Here is a 22,767-nt window from a genome sequence, read left to right as displayed (position 1 = left end):
ACCCGAAATTAACAATTTGAAAGGAACAAACGTTAAATCTGATAAAAAACAGAAACGAATTTTTTTCAAGAAAAAACACTGCCCATTTCGTACAATGTTTATTCTTCTTGTAATACACGCATTAAAAACAGAACGAGGAGACAGATATTTTTACACGTCCTTCTTCGTCTAACGAAAAATAACACGTACAGTTTATTAATGTACAAAATGTACTGCTCCTAATGCGTAAAGATTATACAAAGAACAAGAGGTGGTAGAGAATGATTACAAAAAGAAAAGAACAGAGAACTTAAATGTACTTTCTCAGGACTGAGCAACAGCCAACATTTCTTCTTGATGAATGAGATGTGTTGTATTATTGACAAGGCTCATTAATTTCGATAACGAAGCGGCCCACGCATCTAAAAGAGCAGCTGGTTCCTGAGTTCCCGTGAAACGAACTACACCAGCTGGACGATCCGTCCGAGCATTTATTACACCAGTTTCCACTAAACTGCAGAGGCACGCTTCCGTTTCTTCAACCGGTAAGTCCAATAACTCGGCCATTCGTGTTAGAGTGATTTTCGTGTAATATTTAGCCATAATTCTGATATTCTGTGAAATTCAATGAAAACAGAGCCGATGTCTAATGCCAGGGGAACTCGTGAAGAAGTAGACTTTGGAATCTTGCAAACTTACATGTTCCACGACACGATTTCGAAGATCGGCCCATCGTTTACAACCTTCTTCGGTCGAAGCAGTAAAGACCTCGGTTGCCCTTAATTCTTTTTCGTAAATTTCACAAAGGCCGGACCATTTAATCAGCTCTGGGTTCACGAAAAGGCGTAACAACTCCCTAGAAAATATCAATATATATACGTATGTATATGTATTTATTGGTATAGAAAATAAAACTAACGTGGAGTTTTGTTAAATAGTCAATGCATAGTACTTGTATGTTGGTATCTCATCTAGAAGTTTATCCGTAAGCAGTCTGTGGGTCAAATCAGCTTGTTCTGGTTCGTGTGGCGCGAGTACCAGGTAAAGAACAGCCCGAGAGAGAGCAGTGTGCCTCTTCTTTGGATCATCTCTAACAGTTGGAGTTTCGAGCACAGCTCGATTATGCCTACACAATTCTAAATGCCAACCTTCGTGGCGGGCTAATTCCATCATCAAACTGAAATTAAATAAACATTTTGTAACTGTAATAATTTAAATTTTAGTCTAAGACAGGGATGAGCAATCCGCGGCCCGCCACGCTTTCTCGTGCGGCCGTTCAAAGATTTTATATTTTGAATTTTAAGAATTCCTGCAGTCTTAAATTTGTAGCTGGCACGTTGTAAAAAATGGTTGCTCGTCCCTGATCTGAGATATCACCGTGACAACAGTTCACTCACTCGTAATATTTCAGTTTCAGGGTTTGCGTTTCTTGGTCGTTATCGTCATTGAAAAATTTAACATTAATTTTCTTAGCGATTATTTGAGTACGCATAAAATCTTTCTTCGCCAAGCATAGCCGCATTTGTTCCAAGATAAGGGCCGCTTTCTCCAAACGTGACATACTACCGTATGTTTCGACCTAAGCAATATTTTAACATGATTACGTTTAGATTATTGATACTTTAGCATTTTTTCTTGAGAATTACATACTTGTAATTCTAACATAACAGCTGTAGCGCCCGAAATATCGTCCTCCTCCTCTTTGATTTTTGCCAAACGATGGGTAAGTCTAGCTCTTTCAACTTCCACGTATATCTTGAATAAAATAATTACGTCGATTTTTGAAAATCCATTTTGAAGGATAATAAAATCCGAACTAAAACAATTACCTTTCCCTCTGTAACTGCGCGTAGAGTTTCTATCAATTTAATTTTCGTTTCCTTATCAGGCATCTTATCCACATAAGTACAACATTCTTGGACCATCTTTGTAACAGCTTGTTTCAACTGAGACCGTCTTTTGGACAGTAAAACTACGTGTTCATTTAATGCTGCCCAATTTTTTGCTTCTAAACAAATTTCAACGATAGCTACAAGAATTCGCGACGTAGACGACACATCCGCACTCTAAAAAAAGGTATAAGATCTTAATCAATCTTTATATTAATTAAGTAGAACATAAGGACAAAGCTTTACCGTTCGCGCTAATTTTTCCAAGGTCAACAACTGATCCAAGGCATCGTGCAACTTTCCTTCTTGTGCCAGCTTTTTACATTCTGGAATTTTTGTATCACAACTACCGCTGTAATCCACGTCCATTTTTACGATCTTCCCGGAATCCATCGTGCTTTCGGGCATTGTGCCTGTATTTTTCTATTGAAGAGGTATCAATCGAAATAATAAATATCAAGCCGTATAAAATCACGCATGAAATACGTCGGCCAACTTATCTGTAACATTTGTAAAATATAAATTAACTCCTAATCTCCGGTAAATCGATGGATTTAATTAAAAGAAGCAAGTAGTCACCTTTGTGTAGAAGTTTGTTTTTCACACATAAATCGCTGTTTTCTTTCCGTACATGTACGATCGAGTAACGTAACAATATCTTTAACCATGTAAAACCTGTAAGAATGATTCCTCGTAAATTTGATACTCTCTATCGTATACACATGTTTCAAAAATGACTGTCATGCAGTATACCTAAATACGCTGAAAACAGTAGGACCAAACGATGAAACTGAAAATGGCACGAACAAATGACCTGAACCTGGCTTCTATTCTGAAATTCATTGTTGCACAAGTTTACCCTAGAGAGAGCAGCACTGTTCATAAAAGATGGCGTTGCGAGCTTCGTAAAACTGTATTGCAATTTTCAATAAAAAACCGGAACTTGACTCGGGCTCCCGAAATCTTAGGGCCGGTCCTGGTTTCAGCTCTTTTTTAAACGTGTTATGATTCAACTTCGCGGTTGAAATCGTGATTCTAGGATTCGAAAAACACAACCTCGTGGTCCTCGAATTTATCATCAGAAACATGTAGATTGATGATGGAAAATGATCCCAAGAATGACCAGCTAAGGCTAAAGATAACCACGTGTGACGGTATACAAGTTCTTTTTTACTTTTAAACCATATATCCTAATGGAAATACGGCTTTAATTAAAAACAAAATTAGCCTATCTCGCGATAGTGCTTTTTCAAGACATTTCCTGAAGTCCCTTTCAGGTCGAGTATCCTTGTTTCTAATATTCCTTTTTGCAGATCTCTCTATGCTTAATTATAAAACAAAAATACTCGAATTAGAAGAAGAAAGAAATGGATAAAATTGACCAATGTTCCCCGAGCGACTATAAACGAAAAAAAAGATTGGAGCGCAAACTTCAATTCGATCAAGCAATTTCGAAGGTAAACGTATTATTTCTATATTTATATTTCTAAAAGCGTAAATTATGATAATTATAGGCAAATACGATTAGAACTATATCCGAAACTCAAGACTATTTGAAGGAAAGAAAAATTTTCGATATATTCCATTTCCTTCTCGGCCATTTGATTGTTCATCGACCACCAAATCCTATCGAGTATTTGTATCAACTCCTCGACGATTGTATATTATTCAGATCAGGATTTAAAGGGCCACGATTATTTTGGATGGAAAGGTATACTTAAAGACATTATATTTAAAATAATATCGCGTTTCATTTCAATTTTAACATCAGACACATCGAGGCGGTATTCCAAAAGGTCAGTACCGGTACCCCGAATCTTCTATCGGAAAATCGTTACAAAACTGCAATGAAAATTTTGGGTATACCCTGTCGTAATATTTGTCCCGAGGAACGTGCGCCTGGACACGTAGACAAGGAAACATTTTGCGCGGAGGCGTGAGCATTTCTTCCTTTATTTCTCTCGTCGAACCATATTTACTAAGCTATAATTAATTTCAGATTGAACAGCATGGAAAATGAATTCGCTCGTATCATAAGGCCAGCTAATCGACGCGGTTCCCCCGATTGCGTCTGCGACACGTTCGACGTATAAGGACAGTTTAGGATAGTAAAATAAGTGCAACTAGTATAGTAAGAAAGAAAGGAACGACGACTACAGTTCCAGAGTCTCAGTCCATAGGAAGTGGAATACCTTGTCGTCCTAAAAGACTCGTAACGAAAGGAAACGGAAAGGGAGAGAAAAAGATAGGAAACGATAATGGTAGCTGGAGGGGAGGAAAGAGAGAAGAAGGGTGAGAGTCAAAAGACGAAGCGAGTCGAGGCGAAACGAGTCGAGTCGAGTCGGAGCGAACAAACTAACGACTATCAACGTGAAAAGAATAACAGGGAAGGGAGAAAGCGGACAACGGAATACTGGAGAAAAATAATCTTGTATATACGAGTGTAAACCAGGCTTTACGACACCGATTACATTATTTCGATAGAGAACAACCAGTTTTTTACTGCGTTCGACGCGCTGCAAGCATGATCCTTCGGCTACGTTCGATCTGGTTAGTTGTGCATAAACGATCGTACGATCGCGCGACTGGAAGGTTCAGTGCAGAAACGAGAGCGAGCATTTCGCAAGAGTGAACCGCGCAAGGACGTTATCAATTCGTTTGAACATTTATACTGGGACATTCCTTCTGCGTATCGTTCGACGATGGTGATCAATTCTGAGAATAGTTACCCGGAGCTGGTAATATAATGGCGATGGAATCGCGTTAGAACGGTGAAAGCCCTGTATCTAAGGAGCTAAGAGAGAAGATAAATCCTGGTGTAGATTTAAATACTCTCTGCACCCCTGTCGTTTAAAAAACGATTTCCTCGAAGAGTTTCTTCAAAAAGAAACCCACTATGAGAATGTCTTTCGAGCTGGACAAATAAACTCGAAATCGAAAGTCTAATTATTATTATTATATACATATATGTATGTATATATGGACGAGAGGAAGGAAATTGAAATGTACCAGGAAATTTAGTCGAAGCTAAAAGCGAAAAACAAGGATGCTTACGTTCATCGCTCGTTCAATGCTTTTGCTATTCTCATTGCTGCTTATTAGCATCGTGTCATCGGCCCCAACCTACGAACATGTTGCGCTCCAAACCACCGCCGACCAGTGCGACTGGATCGGAAGGTTAGTATTCTTTGTTTCATCGGTATCAGCATTTTTAATCGACGTAGCTTTTAAAAATACTTTTCTACTTTTTTTTTTTATTTTACGGCTCGTCTTTCGTGCCCTCGTCAGTTGAACAGGCGACAATTCAACCGTAACTTTATCCAGCGATTTACGAGGACGATATCTCGTATTTCTTTCTCTTTCCCCCTTTCGATCCTTGGTATCTGTAACGCAGTTTGATAACGGGGAACGAAAATGTGTACCATTATTAAACGCGAAACCAGTCGCGCGACTTAACGTGAAACCGGTTCTCCATCGTCCAGTCGGTCTACAAGCAAAACGGAGAAGGAACGCGCGAGCTAGCATTCGATTTATCATCTCTTTCCATTCTAAGAAGGAACGACACAACCGGGGTATGCATACGTGTATATGTGAGTGAAATGAAACAGGAGAATGGTTACGTGGCCAACCACGACCGCGGTAGCAACAACATTAACAACTGTCATTGTCATAAACACAGAATTTAAAAATCCTAGAAACAATATAAATCAATCTTATACGCAGGAAGGTTCTGAAAATTATTTCTGTTAAACTTTGCATCAAATAGTTAATGAATAAATAAATATTCTTTATTTATATTGCAGCGGGGGCGGTGGCAGAGGAGTTCGACCGGTGTACCTCCGATGTTCAAGGGGCACCGTACTCTGGCGCTATCCAAGGGGCGCTCTAAGGGTAGTTTTATCCCCCCCCGTATCGACCGGATTCATTTCCAAAGTCCGCTACGAATTCATTGGGAAAAAGAACAAGTACGATATCAGGAAGAACAACGTCAGCTCGTTCGACGACGACAACGCCTTTCGGTTATCCGGATTTCGTACCTGCACCAAGGTGTCGGGTTCGATAAGAGTATACTTAGAGACTCATGGAAAACTACGACCGGTGTATTCACCAAGGGACGGCAAGCACAAATCTACGCACAGGTGTTTCCGCGCGAAGAAACAACCCGCGGCGCTTTATATAGAGGCAGAGGAGCCTGGTATGACCGGTGAACGTCATCAGGATGCGAAGTTGCAATACGATTTGGAATTGCGTTACGTGGACGATCGAGAGGGAAGATCGCAGCTGTTCGGCGAAGAGGAAGAAGAGGATTGCCGACCCTGTTCCATGGACGAATTGGCTAAAGCTTATTGCCAGAGCGATTTGGTAGCCAGAGGTACCGTCAGCGCCGTTCAGAAGCAGCCGAGTTTGGAGGCTGCCGAACTCGTCCTTGGGGTAACCAAGATCTTGCGTCGAATCGAAGAGAACGAGGTACCATGGTTGTCTACCACCTCCTACCTTCTTGCTACTTTCACCAATAACTGAAAAATAACACTAGTACTAGTACCGGTCTAGAATAATGTAACGCGATTGTTATCGTTTGTTGCCGAGTAAAACTGAAAGAGAAAGCACGCGGTAATATGCGATTGGTATAACATTTTTTGGTTTTGATTTTTCAGGGCAGCAACGATGCGGACATAAGCGAATCGTACGACCGAAGGAACGTTCGCGTAAGGGTACCAACCGCCTGTGACGCTCGCCACGGTCAGGGGGAATTTGTGATAATGGCCAAACGGCGACTCGGTGATCTCGTTCTCGTTTGTGCACCGAGGCTCGAGACTTGGGTTAAAGCGGTCCACGAACTGGACACTGCACCCTGTGTACTTCGAAGTTAGCGAGTTACCGCTAGCCAGAAGTTTGCAACCAGATGTTTGTAAATACTTTATATTTTTCTATTTTTTACGATGCAAATTATCGATCTCCGAACTGTGATATTGTTTTGTAGAAATTTTATCGCAACAAATATATCCGTATCTGAAAGTCAATCGACGTACCGAATCCTCTACGACGTTCCGTTTTGACATGAAAGTGAAAATTATTTAGGGATTCGATTAATTATCCAGGCGAGTAGCAGCTTATATGATTTTCTTTTTATATAGTATTTCGTACTCGCATACAAGAATTCCATAAATAAATTTTACTGGTACGCTTGATCGTTCAGTTCAGTTTCATTACACGTTCGTTACAAGCGTTAATTACACGTTGAAAATATGCAACAGATACGCGGTTACATGGACGTAAAATCACAGCGTAAAAACGTAATTTTTAATCGCACACTCGGAACAAACTTTTTTGACATGGTATTATATTATTACACGATAGAATTTTCGCCAAGAAACAAGGACGATTAGAATAAATGCGCAATTTTACGGCCAACGTCGACTAGATCGATTCACAACAATTATCCCGTACGTCTCTCTGTATCCGTCAGTCGTCAAGAACGACCGTAGGCAGAAAGGATAAACGATCCCGCAGCAAACGTTCTAACGGACAACGAGGCGCATGGTCCCAAAATGATCAAAGATCAAAAATACTTTAAAAATATTTAAAAAGCTATCGAGATAGGTGTAGATACACCGTGTATCTGAACATAACGAAAGGAACATCTCGTGGCGAATATCATTAATTCTTCACTGGCGGTACCTACGTTGCGTTCGTAACGATTTAAACAGGACGTTCGATGTTCTTACCTTAACTCTTTAACGAGGAAACGACTACCGCGTAGTCGTATAAGGATAATTAGGACACAACGGCACAACGAGATCGTCCATGTTCGGTAAAACGACAAGCTTTTCAAACTCCCTGAGTAACTTCGCTTCTATCCATTTGGTTACGTAAACGATGTTTACCGTTCTCTCACCGACCGCGGGTTTTACTGTAAGGGTTACTTTCGGCACCGGTTTGAAACCGTACCATAAACGATCGGACGGTGCCGGCGGAATGTTCACGGACAGAGAACCTTCTATGCTAGAGACGGTAACCATCAATCGGATCTCCGTATTAGAGACACCCTCCATGGCTCTTCGGACGTAAGACAATTCAGTCGCCTGATGATTAAAAAAAGAAACAGATATTTATTAATCAGTCACTGGGAACTGAAGTAAAGATTAAACTCACATGTTGAAAGTATTTATTAGCAGCTATTTTGTCAACCATGCTAAGAAACTTTCTCCCAGACGATTGTGTAGCGCTATAAAGAAAATATGAAAATAATTAAATGATACTAATGCTGGTTTCTTTACGATTATACTATGTTATTATTGCTTACGTTGTTTCTTTGGCTGTGTTGCACAATCGAGTCGTAGAATCATCCTCGTCCTCTGTTGAGGTTTCCGGGGTGTCCTCTAAGTCGCTATCAAAAATCGCTGACCTAACGATCGACTCGTCTTTCTCTGTAGGAACAATAACGTTACTGTTACTTGGAACCGAGCCGGTTCTCGTTAGTTTCATCAGGTTCAATTTCGTTTCGACGGTCATTGTTAAAGATCCTTTGTACATTATATCAAAATCCAGCCAAAGACCTCTCTCGTTGATTATCGGTTTCGTTATGTTACGTATCGTGGGCGCTCCTTGACCTATCGTCACCTCCGAAACTAAAAGGCACTCCATAAAGTAGGGTAGTTTTATGCTAGACAGTTTCCGTTGTATCTTATCCTGTATAACGTTTATAGTTTCCGGACACCTATGTATATCGAACAGCACGCGAGCTATTAAACAATTGAACCAAAGTGTATTGTCGGTAGTGGCGGAGCTGGAGTTCTCCAGCTTGCTCGCGCAACCATTTGCGTCCAGGTATTTAGCCATGTAAGCATTGTAACTAAGTTCAGGCACGCATTTCTCGTGCGAGCTGTTGGCGGAAAGGGAACCCTTTGATTCCGCGATGACGTTCCTCTGAGCTGTTAACGATGCGTTCGACGCCGACGACGCGTTCACGTTAAAGGACAACGAATCTTGATTCTTAACGCGTCGAGACGCGGCTGAAATTAGACGCCTGTACCAATCCTCCTTCTCACGGTCAGCCCTGGCGAAAACAAATATTTTTAATTCGTTTCTCTGCTTGGATTTCTTGTTCAATTTCTTAAATGTACTTTTCAGTTCTATTCTCTCTCCTTTTTCCGCATCGATACCGCAGTCATTGTCATCGTCGGTCATCTTTGCTTCGTTACCGTTTCCTTTGTCTACCTCGTCAAAATCTTTTCCCTCCTCGTTCACCTGTTGCAGCTCCTCGTCTACTTCATCATCATCGTCGTCTTCATCCGCGTCATCTTCGTCGTTATCGTCGTCATCGTTATCATATTCATCGTCGTAGTCATCGTCATCGTCGTAGTAATCTCTCTCCGCGTCTACTTCATCGTAATCCAAAATGAACTCATCATAATCCACCTCCTCAGCCTCTTCGTCTTCTTCTTCCTCCTCCTCATCTTCCTCCTCATCTATATCCAATTTATTCCCTACCATCATTTCCATTTCCACGTTCTTATCTTCCTTTTCATACCTCTCCTCTGGATTTCTTCCTTTTTCCTTTTCTTTCTTGCTTTCCTCTTCCTTCTCATCCAGCTCTTTCTCCTCCCCTTTCCAATTCATTCTGAAACTTTTCTCAACTTTCTTTCTTCTTTTACGTAAGTTCCTCCGTATTCTGTTGAATTCTTTTTGCTGGCCCTTTTTGTAACACCTACCCTTTCTTTTTCTCTCCTCCTCTACCATGTACTCCGTTACTCCTTCGTTCTTTAAAAAACATTCCTCGTATTCTATGTAATCATTGTCAATGTCATCGTTATTCGTGTCGCAATTGTAATAAGAATCTTCACCTTCATCTTCCACATCTTTCTCCTCGTCCTTCCTTTTACCTTTCGTCGATTCATCACCCTCTCCGTCGACTAAACTTTCCTCTCCCCAATTTCCCACGCGTTTCCTATCAACTTTGTATTTCACCCGCCCTTTCGATGCTCCCTTACGATAATAATCGTTGATCGAATACTCCCCGTTGATCGAACTTTTCAATGTCACGTTACAAATCAGAGCGCCCTTCTTCAGAGTTATGCAAATTGGATACTTTTTACTCCATCTTCTTTTTCTAGCTAATCCATAGGGTACCAGTTCTATCCTTGCCCCAGCCAAGTTGTACACCCTTCTTCTAACGAATTTCAATTTCTGTTTAGGTTCGTCCCAGACAGCCTTCTTCGGTATCTTCATCCTCGTTTCCATGATACGCAATATGTTTCCTTCCAATCTAAAAAATACCGATTTTGTACGCGCCACGTGATAATTGTTCGGTTCGTAATTATAGGGCAATTCGTTCAACCAGCCTTGGAATCTTTCGATCACAGAATGCTCTTCCGCCGCTGGTATCTCTAGGACAGGTATTATCGTAGGGGAATCGAACTTTTCGTCCGGCATTGTTGTCAATACTCTTTGAAACTCCGTTAACGTACTGCAAAATGTAATCGTCGCGATGATACCCATTATAAATCCAAGTAAATATTCTGGTAAAGGAGCTACGTGATAAATAGAAAAAATGGCAATGAAAATGGCGACAGACTTGTACGTCGTTTGCAAGATCAACTGTTTCATCAAGCGTAAAAATACTGTTTTCAAATCTATTCGCTTTGGAGACGCAGCGAAACGCGTACAGGGCTGATGCCGTAATTTAGCATAGTCGTCCTCCCTGTTGGAAGATGCTTTTGCCGTTGAAAAATCATTTTCCGGACAGGAAACTATGTCCTCGTTTACGCTTTGAGCAAATTCCGAGGCTTCGACGCCGCTCTCCACCGAATCGTCTTGCAAACTTTTGTCCTTTAAACCAGTCTTTACGTCGGAGAAACCTACGTATCTAACAGGATTACCTCTTTGGTGACGACCCATCATCGTAGATGACTCCTCGTTTACCTGTTTACCTTCTTGCTTTTTCTCGCAAGGAGTAACGCTACCTTGTGTCTCCTCTAGATCGCTCGAACTTTCTGCTTTCGAGTGGCGCCGTTTCTTTTTATCGCTCTTTATCTCGGATAGTTTCTCCTCGAACGTTTTCGTTATCCTTCCTTTGAAATCTGATAATACTTTCCATGGATCTAACGAGGGCTGTGTACCCTCCGGTAATACGTTCTCTGTACCGACAGATCGAGTCTCAGAATTATTTTCCGAAACATCCGATTCGTGTACACACCTCTTTTCGATGCGTTTCGACGAGGTTGAGGTTACTTTTGATACATTCGTTTCGCACTCCGGTGTCAGCCTTTTCTCTTCCTCGGAACTTGGATATATCTCCTCCAATTCATCGTCGCTGGCATGATAATGGATCACAGGAACAGATGTCGTGATAGGTTTACCTTTTCGAAAGAAGAAACAACGAAACACATAAGTATCAATTATTGCGTACTGTCACGTCACGATTGCATTTTGCATAACTTCGTCAAATATTTATGGCGTTGATTTTTTTTCTCACCTTTTATCATGGCCAGCGTCACTTTTCTTGGACTCTGTTTGGTATTCATGATTTTGCCGAATCTTTCTTTATTTCGATGATCGATCAATACGTGAACATTATTAAAAATTATAATGCGAAGAATCTCAGCTATCCTGTAGTTTCACACGATCGATGCGTAATTCCGTGTTAAAATTACACGAAATCATCGTAACAGATTCGACAACAGACGACAACAACTGACAACAATAATCAGATGACTCCGTCTTTTATCGACGCGTTTATCTTCGAGCCGTCTTTTTATGCGCAATTGATCGTAATCAGCAAGTTTTAACGATATCCCACGTCAAATTTCACGTTTCATAATTTGATAAAGACATCTTTAATAAATTTCAAGCATAAAGACCATAGCACGAAATTAAAAAACTATCAAATCAGTGATAACATTGGAAGGTCCTGTTTCTATACGTTTTTACAAATTGACCTTTCCACGCGACCGCCTTAAACTTTATATTTTTTTTTAAATTACAGTTTATTTCGGACACCTATGTACAGACAATTGTTTTTTAAATTTTATATCATTCGATTTCATTTCGATCTTTCAAATTTAAATACGTTTACAGGTAGTTTTTAAATAAAGAAACTCAGAATTCCCTGGTGTACGATCTCCACATAAGATGGCGGATCGATCGCAACGTGTTCGAGTTTGGAAACGTCTCTTTAAACCGACAATTCGATGTCTATCGCGTTGGAAGTGTTCCCCCTTGACGTTTGACGTTAGGAATAATTATCGAACAAGTTGTAAGGTTTCGCCAGAATAAAAATGGTGTAAGGAAAATTTGTGTGAAAAAAGATGAGCAGGATAGCGAAGATGGCCTGTCCTGGAGGTGGCTTGTACGTCCTCGAGGGCGAAGTCTGCCTCTTAGCGACGGCTATGAAAAGGGGTACTCGTTGGTCTTCCCATTCCCATCAGGTTAGATTAGTTTTTAAATTGTTCATCTCGAAAGAAAACGTGTCGTCATATACCCATCGTAATTTTCACTTATCCTCATCAATTACCATCATCAATTATCGTCACGTTTGTGTAAGGTTAACGAACGGATTCATCATTAACAAATCAAACAGGTTGTAGCGAATAGTTTGGCATGGTGATCGGTTCAATTAAACGATCCTTACAAATTATTCACCTTTGTATTTATATTTACACACGATTATTTTTAAAGGACGACGACCAGGATGCTCTTCTGAAAGGACTCTGCACTCTGAAAGAAGCTTTGAACGAAGCGAAAGATCTATCTTATTTGGAACCAGGAGTGTTTTTAGCTCCGTTTTTAGAGATTATAAGATCGGAGGAGACAACCGGGCCTGTTACGAGCCTCGCCTTGTCCGCAGTGAATAAAATCATATCCTACGGTCTGATTGGTGCGTAGTATGCTACAACTTTTGAAGAAAGGTATATTTCAATGATGTATATTAAAATGATCTAACTGCAGATCCTGATCACCCAGCGATAGCGCAATGCGTCGAAGCTGTAGCGGATGCTGTTACGCACGCGAGGTTCGTTGGTACCGATGCCTCCGGAGACGGAGTCGTTCTGATGAGAATACTTCAAGTTTTGAGGGCCCTCATGTTATCCGCGGCTGGAGATTCCCTTTCGAACGAAAGTATCTGCGAGATTATGCTCAGTTGCTTTAGGATATGTTTTGAGACGCGTCTCAGCGGTAAGCAGATTCGACGGACTTAAATTGTTCCTCGATCGTTTGTCGATATCGTTCGTTTGGTTGTAGAGTTATTGAGGAGAACTGCCGAGCACTGTTTAAGGGACATGGTCCAGCATCTTTTCACTAGATTGCCACAATTCGCAGACGACACAAGGGTTCTGTTAAACATGAAGGTAGCATAATCATTTGTCTTTTAATCGAGGGCTAGAATGAATGAATTAATGAAATATAAATTGTCTCAAATTTTAAGTTAAAATACTTAAAGTTAATCCCAGGGACGATAAGACTATAGAATTTTATATATTAATAATTTATAACGGGTATAACGTTTAGATGTGTTGCTCATTTCTATAGAAAATGAGGACAAACAGTATGGAGAGCGGTCGCAGCAAAAACAGAAGAAACAAGAATCATTTGAAACAAAAGGCAAAATCGAGCGCGGATAATGTAGGTGATAGCGAAAGTCAGCTTCAAAGTCCTGTCGATAGAGTGAGACCGAGTCATTTGGCGACAACGCCTGTTACTACCGCAGGAAATATTGTCGACATGCAAGGTGCTTTAGATCATGGGGCTGCAGAGAAAGCGGACGAGGAAAAGAATGTTAACAAAGATAAAAAGGATCCGAACGACGTGGGTGAAATCAGGAAGCAAAAAGACGAGTCGAACGCGAAGATAAAGAGGGAGGATTCGAAGGATATACCGCGGTGTAAGGAAGGTAACGACGATACAGAGAAGGAAAGAGGCAGCTCCGTGGAAAAGGAGCAAGTTTTACAGGAAGAAAATAAGAGTATAGAGAAAGAAGAGGTGGACGAACAGAACGAAACCGAATTGAAGAAAACGGATGAGTCCAAGGACGAAGGTCAAGGTAGGTATTAGTTTGTTGCGATACCGATACCATTATGGATGAAGAAATATCGTTATCGATAATAATTTCACAGAGGGTCGGTCGGTGGAGGATGAAAAGAGTACAGATTTAATAACATCTCCAGCTGGAAGCGTGGAAGATTTATCAGTGGATGAAAGTACAAATGGTGCGTCTAAGACGTCGAAAACAAAGGATCCGGAACAAGTCGAGGAGTATATAAATGCTCAAGGAGTACGCTTTATGTCGCTCCAACAATTATCCCCTTACGGTGCTCTGTGCGCCCGTGAATTATTTAGGTTCCTGGTGTCTTTGTGCAGTCCTCTCGATAAACAGAATAACGAAGTTATGACACATCTCGGCTTGAGTTTGTTGCAAGTGGCTCTGGAGATCGCTGCCGATGCCCTTTCGAATTTTCCCTCGTTACTCGCCCTGGTGAAGGACGATCTTTGCAGGAATCTTATTCTGGTAAGGATACGGTGTTCCTGTATTTATTCATTATCTGTAGGCAAAGAAATTGATACAGAGGACGCGCGATAATCGCGATCGTATTTATTAGCTTCTTGGCACAGATCGATTGTCGATCCTTGCAGCGGATCTGCAGGTCTCCTTCCTGCTGTTTGAATCACAAAGGGAGCATTTAAAATTTCAAATGGAACATTACACAAACAAATTGATGGAAATAGTGAGCTCCGATTCGAACAGGATATCGTACGATCAACGAGAACTAGCGCTCGGTATGAATTCTATTAAGTTGGAAACTATTTCAAATCAGAGCCACGTGATTTTCATCTTATTTTTCTTTAATTTTAGAGGCAATCGTCCGATTATGGAAAATACCTGGCTTACCAGCGGAATTATACTTGAACTATGATTGCGGTTTATATTCTACCAACTTGTACGAAGAATTAATGAAATTATTATCGAAGGTAGGTTGGTATTTATCTGTAAAATAATGAACAACTTTAGACTCGAATAAAAAAACGGCAAGTTATTCTACATTGTTGATAGAATGCTTCCGCGTTGATGGGAAATATGCACAATATGCAGTTCATTTCTTTGGACGCGATAATTGCGTTGATCACTGGTATGGAGATCAGATGTAAAGGATACAAGGAATTGTGCAAACCTTCTCGACACAATGCTTCACCGAATCTTCCCTCGCGAGAAGAGTTACTTTCTATAAAGGCGAACAAGCGGGTATGCGGATAATTGCAACGTTGCTTCATTTCATTGTTGTTCGGTAAAAACAATCGTGTAACAACTTTTTATCGATGTTAGTGGCTGGTACTAGGCACGGAGAAATTCAATGAAAATCCACGGGAAGGGATTGCTAAACTCACAGAGCACGGTCTCTTGGGTGGGAGTCTGGGTAGTCCGGATCCAGAGAAAGTAGCGAAATTGTTGAAGGAGAATCCTGGGCTGGATAAGAAAGCAATCGGAGAATACATTAGTAAAAAGGAGAATAAGAACGTCTTAAATTGTTTCGTTCATAATTTCGATTTGAAAAACACACGAATCGATCAAGCGTTGCGGCTTTATTTGGAATCCTTTAGACTCCCCGGGGAAGCGCCGCTTATCTCGTTGTTGCTTGAAAAATTTGCGGAACATTGGCACGTGAGTACGTCTTGCACAAGCGATATACTTACCTAGGCAAGCGATTCGGTGAGGACGTCGCAAGAACGAACGAATGAACGAATGAATGATCATTATTTGCAGGATAGCAATGGAAAACCGTTCTCTTCGGCAGATGCCGCGTTCACTTTGGCGTACGCTGTGATCATGTTGAACGTTGATCAACACAATTACAATGTAAAACGGCAAAACAATCCCATGACTGCGGACGAGTTTAAAAGGAATTTAAAAAAGGTGAACGGCGGTGCTGACTTTGACCAAGATATGCTGGACGAAATATATTATTCTATCAAGTAAGGAAGTGAGAGAAAGAGAAAGAGAGAGAGAGTAAGGAGCGGCATACGTTAACACACGTATCGTTTTCTTTCGCGTTCTCTTGCAAACAATAACGAAATTAGAATTGTTCATCGAGATTCTATGGTGTACTAATTTATTTTATTAGGGGCGAGGAAATCGTGATGCCTGCCGAACAAACCGGTTTGGTGAAAGACAATTACCTCTGGAAGGTGTTGTTACGCAGAGGCGTCGGCCCTGAAAGTACGTACCTAAGAGTAGGAAATACAGGTGAATTCGTGGACAAGGAATTGGTCGAACAAGCGTGGGCGCCCATCGTGAGCGCCCTTTGCAGAGCGTTCGACAAAGCACCCGATCGATCGTTGCAACGTCGAGTTGCCGAAACATTTCTCCGGTTCGTTACGTTGCGTATAGATTCTGGAAAGAAGAGATAAATGGTAACGTTGTTATTTTTTTTTTCCATTTCAGTTGTGCTTCCATCAGTGCTCATTTCGGTATGAGCAGCGATTTAGACACGCTGGTAGTAAGTCTGTGCAAATTCACGGGTCTCGCGACCGGTGGAGAACCCGACCAAGTGGTGCTACAGCTCGGTGGAAGCGGCAAGTGCCAGTTGGCTGCTCGTACTGTGTTCACGATAACACACATGTACGGGAACGCGATGAGAGCTTCCTGGAAGAACATCATCGATTGCTTGCAGTCGTTGTACAAAGCAAGATTGTTGCCAAAGAATCTGACGGAAGGGGAAGATTTCCTAGATTCCTCTGGAAAGGTGTCGCTTCTTCGAGAAACGGCTACGCCGAAACCAGCTCCGGTTGATCAAGGAATATTGTCAAGTTTGTATTCGTACATAGCTCTGGATACGTCTCGAATGACGCATCCCGCTGAGACGACAGCGAGGAAAAGGGCCATAGAATTTATCAACAATTGTTACCTGCGACAAGTGATCGAGGAGAGCAGATTCTTGGAAGTGGAGTCCCTTCGGTCGATGGTCGGAGCTTTGGTGTTCGTTAACTGTCACGAGGAAGACGTCTCTGTATTTCTACTGGAATTGCTGTTAGAAGTGACCATTCAGAATCGCGATCGAGTTACATGCATTTGGCCGATCGTTCAAGCTCATCTGGACGGGTTGCTGACCAGCGCAGCGCGAGAGAATCATCCCTATCTTTTGGAAAGGGTGGCCGTTGGAATGCTGAGGCTAGCGATTCGATTGTTGCGAGGAGAGGAATGCGCGTGGACCGTACTGCCGTCTCTGTTACCGTTAACACATCTACCTTCGGTGAGCAGCGCTCCGCTTGCCCGGCAGATCGCTTACGGTCTGTTCGAGCTGCTTAAAACTGGCGCGGCGAATATCCACAGCACGGAAGATTGGCGGGTGGTGTTCAATCTGCTGGAGTGCGCTGGCGCTGGAGCGTTATCGCCGAAACAGTCTAACACGGTGTTGGACGAAGCGAGCAGCTGTAGAACGTCGGTGTTGGATCCGAGACCGATCAGCCCAGTACCTGAGTGGGTTCTGGTGTCTCCAACGGGTACAGAAGCGCCGTTGCCCGTCGCTGCCGACACGATAGTGCTCGACCGGGACCTGCAGCCTCACGATCCTCACGCTCTGATCAAATGCTGCGAGAGCCTGATGTTCCTGGTCCGCGACGTAGCCCATGTAACGCCCTTTAACTTCGAACTGTGCATTCGTTGCGTGAGAACGTTCGCCGAGGCGGTCCTCCTGTGTTCCGGTAAAAGGACCAAGATGCACGGTGGGAGCGAGGAGCCGGCTGGCTATCAACAGACCCCCATTCAATTATTGGATCTGATGCACACGCTGCACACGAGAACCGGCCAGGTGTTTCGCTGGTGGGCTGAAGAGGGCAACACGATGGAGGGAGTATCGCTTTGGTCGCAAGCGTGGAGACCTTTGTTGCAGGGTATCGCGAGATTGTGCTGCGACGCCCGCAGACAGGTTCGTACGGCAGCGATCACCTATCTTCAGAGCACTCTGCTTGCTCACGATCTAGCTCAATTATCCGCGGTCGAATGGTCCCAGTGCTTGGAGCAGGTGTTGTTCCCTTTGCTGGCACAGTTGCTGGGACCGATCGCCTCCAACGATCCCATCGGCGTCGAAGAGACCAGAGTCAGGGCGGCGATGCTGTTGTCCAAGGTGTTCCTTCACCATTTGAATCCTCTGTTGACCCTTCCAGGCTTTCTACCATTGTGGTTGACGGTGTTGGACTTGCTCCGCGCCTATATGCACGCGGACAATAGCGAGCTCCTTTACGAAGCCATACCAGAGTCGTTGAAAAATATGTTACTGGTGATGTCCTCGGCCAACGTGCTGGCTCCAAATTCGAATCTCTGGGCGCCGACCTGGAGAACCATCGACGGCTTCTTGCCAAACTTGAAAGCGGAACTGTTCCCGGAACCGGCACCCTCGTCACCGCCGCCTCCACCTCCTCCTCCACCACCCTCGGAGCCTTCGCAGCCCTCGCAACCTACACAGACTCAAGAGAACACCGCGCAGGTGATCAGTTTGGTCGAACAACAGCAACCATCCTTCTCTGGATCGATAGCGCCTCAGCCGGAAAAGAACGGATCGCTCGATCCAAGTAGGATCGCATCGTTGCCTGGTCAAGAGTCGGATGCGAAATCGACCGTGTCTTTAAAAGAAGCTGCCAGACCTGATACTCTACCGATTCCGATACCTCTAACGCGTCTACCGTTCGACAAGAACGGCAAAGAATCGCAACAGGTGATCACGTTGGTCGCTCAACAACCACCGATCGTATCGAGTCCGGTTGCAGTGCAACCGGTCGTGCTCGCGACATCTCCAATCGACGCGTCCAGGAATGTAAACGATTGGTCCAGTGCCGACTCTGGAATACAACGACCGTCGCGAATACCGGTGGAATCGGATCCCGAAGCTACCTTGCCAAAGATTAGTCAAAGTAACGAGCCAGAAATGATGATCGCGGCAAGTAAATACGAAGAAGAAAGGCAGCAGCATCAGCAGGTTTCGTTAGAATCGCAATCTATACCGTTATTACCACAAAAGCAACAATTCCAAAACGCTGGAGTAGCAAATTTTTCCCTTCGTACGAACTCGTCCGAGGTAAATGATTGTTTTGCACATTATCAAATGCGTAAATCGGCAATAATCGATTGTTACATCTTCTTTACAGACGACGAACTTGGATTCCGCGGCAGCGATGTTTAATTCTGCAGCGTATTTCAGCGAAGATCCAGCGGCTGATCGATTGTTCGCCGTCACTAACCCTTGACCACTGTACATTCGCTATGTATATTGTATCATTTCCACGGAAGAGAAATTTTCGAGCGTACTTTTAACGAAAGAATAATCGATAGATAGAATCTTGTCTTGTACATTTGGCATTGCGATATATTAATAACAGTAGTATATCACAATGAATATTTAATATTACTTATTATATACACACACATGCTCACGCACCCTCTTTCCTTTGCTTCATACATTCGACAAAAGAGAGAGAGAGAGAGAGAGAGAGACACACATGTAAATGTTATATACATTATACACACACCTATATATACATATACATACCCACATGTAGACACGATTGTACATACAAATAATTTTTTTTTTTTTTCAAGGTACACACTATGCACGCATGATTCCTTGGAACGCAAGTGACTCTCGAGCTTTAAATGTACACATTCTTCTACCTGTACATTTGTTAAGTGGTAAACGCGGTAAGAGGCAGACAAAATAAATTGTCCGTACTACCTATAGTTTAATTTACAGTTTCTTCTGGTTTCTCATTGAAAGCGGATGGCGCGGATCATGCGAACGTGACGCAAGTTGCACGCACACAGGAACGAGCGACAGCTATAATTAGTTGACAGATAGAAGACGCGGTCGTTTCAGAAGCGATTTCGATGCGTTTCGTTATCCGTCATTCGGCAACTTTTCTTCCTCTGCGCCTCTCTTTCTCTTCCGTTCCGCTTATGTATAAGAAATCGATCGGGAAAGAAAAATAGAGGTCGGCTTTATTGGTCTTTTCGACAATAGTAACCGAGAGTTTTACATTTTTGGCATAGGTGCTGTGGATGAACTTTGCTCTGATCGGACACGTCCAATCCGTCCGGTTTCTCCAGCGGCCTCTGAAAACACGCGAAACGTTAGAAGATCACGTTCGTCTCCGCTGAATCTCAATCGCCAGGCGGCGGAAAATAGTTTTAACGTAGCTGCCAAAGGTACTCGTGTTTTGAAACTTTTGCTCCCCTACTAAAAATAATACGCTGCCACGAGGAAGATTGTTATCGCTATGGCAACACACGCTCGCCGGAATATCGTACCTGTTTATGAGGGAAGACGTTTACGTGACACTTGATACATTCTTGGCCCATATTGGCCCAGCTGTTGCCCGACATCCATTTGCGTTTACACTTTGGGCATTTGTACTCTCCGAAGCAACGTTTCTTCCCCTGGTACGGTGTCAGACCCTCGCCCTTCGGCCGTCCCTACAATGGAAAGACCGAGACACGTTTCACGCTAACGTCAAAGAGTTGGCATAATAAGAGGCGACACTCTGTGAGAGAAACTACTTGTAGAGAGAGACAAAGTGATACAACCCATTTATAGGTCCGTTCGGTAATCTTTGTTTTCAGCCGTGAACAGACGTGAATTGTTTGTATTGTGGATTTACATACATATAATTCATTTCAGGAGAGTCCATAAGTACGAAAAGACCAGTTTTCGTTCTCTCCTGCGCATCTTCGCCCTGATTGGCGATACCCCCATTCCCATACGCATGCGCAGAGCGCCGCTAAGGCGCCTCCACGCTGTGCATCTACGCGAAAGTTCATCATTTGGAGTGTATAACGGGTAGCCACAGGATATTCACGTGTATCATTCTGTATTCTCGTGAAAGAACGGAACTAGACACGTTTTTAGATGAAAAGTCGCGATTATCGGAAATTTTAATTACTTGTAACTTATTTGAATCTACGAAAGACATTATAGGCTCACATAAAGAAGTTGAAAAATTGCCTTTTACTATTATTTTACTATTAATCGACAAAGGCACATATCTTAGTAAATTAATTTGTATAGCTTCTCGAGAAACCTGAAGTCATTTGGTCCAATTTTAAACGAGTACATTTTTGTACTCGTATACGTACTTATATACATTTTATATAAGTGAACAAATAATTTAGATAAATGAGAATAAATATTTTTGATCTTATGTGCTCGTTCTTTAGCAATTGCAGGTCCATCTCATCAGGGAGACATTTCATCATTCGGCTTTCATGCCAACATCGATATCTGCAGGTACACCGAGGAAGCGTATGCTCGAAAATAGAATTTCTTATTTAGAACGCGAAAATTTCGAATTAAAAGCGGAAGTGCTAGAACTTAGAAATAACCAGTCTAGTTTAAGTACATTTCAGCGTTTATGTAAAAAATTTGTATCCTCAAAAATGTAAATACTTCGATTAATAATGTATAGAAAAATTGATGACGCGAAAAGGTTTCTAGTTATGTATTAAAGATTGTCATGAAAAGAACCCATTTAAAGGGACAGCGAATCGTCGACATCAAAGGTGCCATCGGGAGTGTCGCCTCTCTTATACCTCCTCTTTGCTAACGTTCTAATTAACGCGCGTTAGTCATCCGCGTATTTTAAGAAGCGACTCGGCACGTCGCGTGGACACAGGCTGCATGGTTCGACCCACCGGCTGCACTCTCGACAAGAAGAATGAATTCGCGTTGAATCGACCACAGTGGAATCTCGTTGGTTAGCAAGGATAAAGCGATAGAGAAATAAACAGCGAGTATTGGCTCCATTCGAGCGCGCACCTGTGGGCAATCTTTGATGTAGTGACCTTTGTTGAAGCAGAGGTGGCAAAGATAACTGGGCGGAGGTCTTTTCGTCGGCTTCCTGTCCAACAGGCTGAGATCCGTGAAACGATCCGCAAGATCGTCGCCGATGTTCTCCGTGAAACTACTCGCTATCCCGGCGGAGGAGCCGAGCGTTTGAACCCGTTGCAAATAGCTGTGCGACCTGGTTGCTGGAAATCCGTTCCAGATACCCGGCAGCAGTTTGCTCTGAAGCGAGAAGAACCAGGCGTACGAATCGTTTGAAGATGAACAGTGAATGGAAATGGAAACGCGCGATGCCGCGGACGTTTCCGTGCCTCTACCTGATCCGGCGACGGGACATTGTGATCGGCGATCGCGAGATAGATCCAATTGAGCAAATGCGGCGAGTAGTGGGTCCGTTGGACAGACTTCTGTCCCGGATTAGCGACCAGGTTGTTAACCGACCTAAGACCGAGCTGGATCGGTTCTTGAAGCTGGTGCAGCTGCTGAATCGTCGGCTTCGGATGGCAGGTGGCCATACCTGAGCCCTGGGCCCACCTAATTAACCCTTGCTCCACCCGATCCTCGATCACTTCCTACGTCGTGCGCACGATCTATCCCGGTCCTTACGGACATTTTTGGCTACCAAGGGTATTCGCATTTATCGTTGCGCCGACCGATATCTCTGTCGGAATCGCGGAAAACTTTAGCGCGCACTCGATACCACTAAATAGATACACTTCGCGTTTTTCTTCAAGGGTAACTTAACATTTTCACATCTCGTTCGTAGCAAACACACTGCTGCGTACAAATTGCCCGCAACTCCCACGTCCTACGTTTATTCGCGGAACGCCAAGATAAGCAACGCTTCTTCTCGAACCAATTTCTTCGACTCGTTTCGCCTTCTTTCGAGTGTTTGCTCGTTTTCCTCTCGAGGCTGTTACAGAGTGTCAGAGTGGGGACGTTGGTCGCGCTTCTTCCGAACATTCGACAATGTTTCCCGACGCGTGAATACGTAAAAACGCGTTCCGACGAATCTGACCGCCGCCGTCGAAGACCCCCGCCATGTGGTGCGGCTATTTCAGTTCTTGCTATCTACCGTC

The 22,767-nt window shown here is 43.0% G+C and overlaps 6 protein-coding genes across 7 annotated transcripts; 3 read left to right on the top strand and 3 right to left on the bottom strand.

Annotated features, from left to right (window-relative positions):
* Window positions 1-83: 83 nt before the first annotated feature.
* Rpn5 (regulatory particle non-ATPase 5) lies at window positions 84-2,592 on the bottom strand. Its single transcript, XM_034324960.2, has 8 exons — window positions 2,448-2,592; window positions 2,115-2,368; window positions 1,809-2,045; window positions 1,630-1,734; window positions 1,377-1,558; window positions 932-1,156; window positions 679-835; window positions 84-594 (listed from the first exon to the last, which is right to left on the bottom strand). Exons 2-8 carry the CDS (start codon window positions 2,274-2,276, stop codon window positions 304-306), a joined length of 1,359 nt encoding a protein of 452 aa, XP_034180851.2. The 5' UTR covers window positions 2,277-2,368; window positions 2,448-2,592; the 3' UTR covers window positions 84-303.
* LOC117604634 (uncharacterized) lies at window positions 2,448-11,776 on the bottom strand. The gene is made up of 5 exons (XM_034324943.2): window positions 11,344-11,776; window positions 8,173-11,227; window positions 8,022-8,094; window positions 2,622-7,951; window positions 2,448-2,543 (listed from the first exon to the last, which is right to left on the bottom strand). The coding sequence occupies exons 1-4, from the start codon at window positions 11,390-11,392 to the stop codon at window positions 7,619-7,621; spliced, it is 3,510 nt and encodes a 1,169-aa protein (XP_034180834.2). The 5' UTR covers window positions 11,393-11,776; the 3' UTR covers window positions 2,448-2,543; window positions 2,622-7,618.
* LOC117604653 (uncharacterized) lies at window positions 3,186-4,704 on the top strand. 2 transcript variants are annotated; one of them, XM_034324977.2, is made up of 4 exons: window positions 3,186-3,325; window positions 3,383-3,579; window positions 3,640-3,664; window positions 3,868-4,704. In XM_034324977.2, the coding sequence occupies exons 1-4, from the start codon at window positions 3,236-3,238 to the stop codon at window positions 3,886-3,888; spliced, it is 333 nt and encodes a 110-aa protein (XP_034180868.1). In that variant the 5' UTR covers window positions 3,186-3,235; the 3' UTR covers window positions 3,889-4,704. The 2 variants fall into 2 exon arrangements, with proteins under 2 accessions (XP_034180868.1, XP_034180867.1); XM_034324976.2 differs by having other exon boundaries at window positions 3,640-3,804.
* Metrn (meteorin) lies at window positions 4,909-6,889 on the top strand. The gene is made up of 3 exons (XM_034324962.2): window positions 4,909-5,045; window positions 5,672-6,335; window positions 6,524-6,889. Exons 1-3 carry the CDS (start codon window positions 4,915-4,917, stop codon window positions 6,737-6,739), a joined length of 1,011 nt encoding a protein of 336 aa, XP_034180853.2. The 5' UTR covers window positions 4,909-4,914; the 3' UTR covers window positions 6,740-6,889.
* On the top strand, window positions 11,130-19,447 carry garz (Sec7 domain-containing protein garz). The gene is made up of 15 exons (XM_034324942.2): window positions 11,130-11,259; window positions 11,946-12,295; window positions 12,546-12,744; window positions 12,816-13,043; window positions 13,110-13,216; window positions 13,398-13,908; window positions 13,982-14,373; window positions 14,465-14,642; window positions 14,719-14,834; window positions 14,917-15,105; window positions 15,187-15,522; window positions 15,625-15,833; window positions 15,983-16,228; window positions 16,303-18,931; window positions 19,002-19,447. The coding sequence occupies exons 2-15, from the start codon at window positions 12,176-12,178 to the stop codon at window positions 19,098-19,100; spliced, it is 5,559 nt and encodes a 1,852-aa protein (XP_034180833.2). The 5' UTR covers window positions 11,130-11,259; window positions 11,946-12,175; the 3' UTR covers window positions 19,101-19,447.
* Window positions 19,418-22,684, bottom strand: LOC117604647 (zinc finger CCHC domain-containing protein 24). The gene is made up of 4 exons (XM_034324967.2): window positions 22,006-22,684; window positions 21,662-21,910; window positions 20,158-20,322; window positions 19,418-19,962 (listed from the first exon to the last, which is right to left on the bottom strand). The coding sequence occupies exons 1-4, from the start codon at window positions 22,201-22,203 to the stop codon at window positions 19,849-19,851; spliced, it is 726 nt and encodes a 241-aa protein (XP_034180858.2). The 5' UTR covers window positions 22,204-22,684; the 3' UTR covers window positions 19,418-19,848.
* Window positions 22,685-22,767: the final 83 nt, after the last annotated feature.

Source organism: Osmia lignaria, chromosome 7 (genome assembly GCF_051020975.1).
Source record: "Osmia lignaria lignaria isolate PbOS001 chromosome 7, iyOsmLign1, whole genome shotgun sequence".
In the NCBI taxonomy this organism is placed as follows: domain Eukaryota; kingdom Metazoa; phylum Arthropoda; class Insecta; order Hymenoptera; family Megachilidae; genus Osmia; species Osmia lignaria.
The sequence above is the reverse complement of the archived record's forward strand: the minus strand, read 5'-3'. Positions and strand labels throughout refer to the sequence as shown.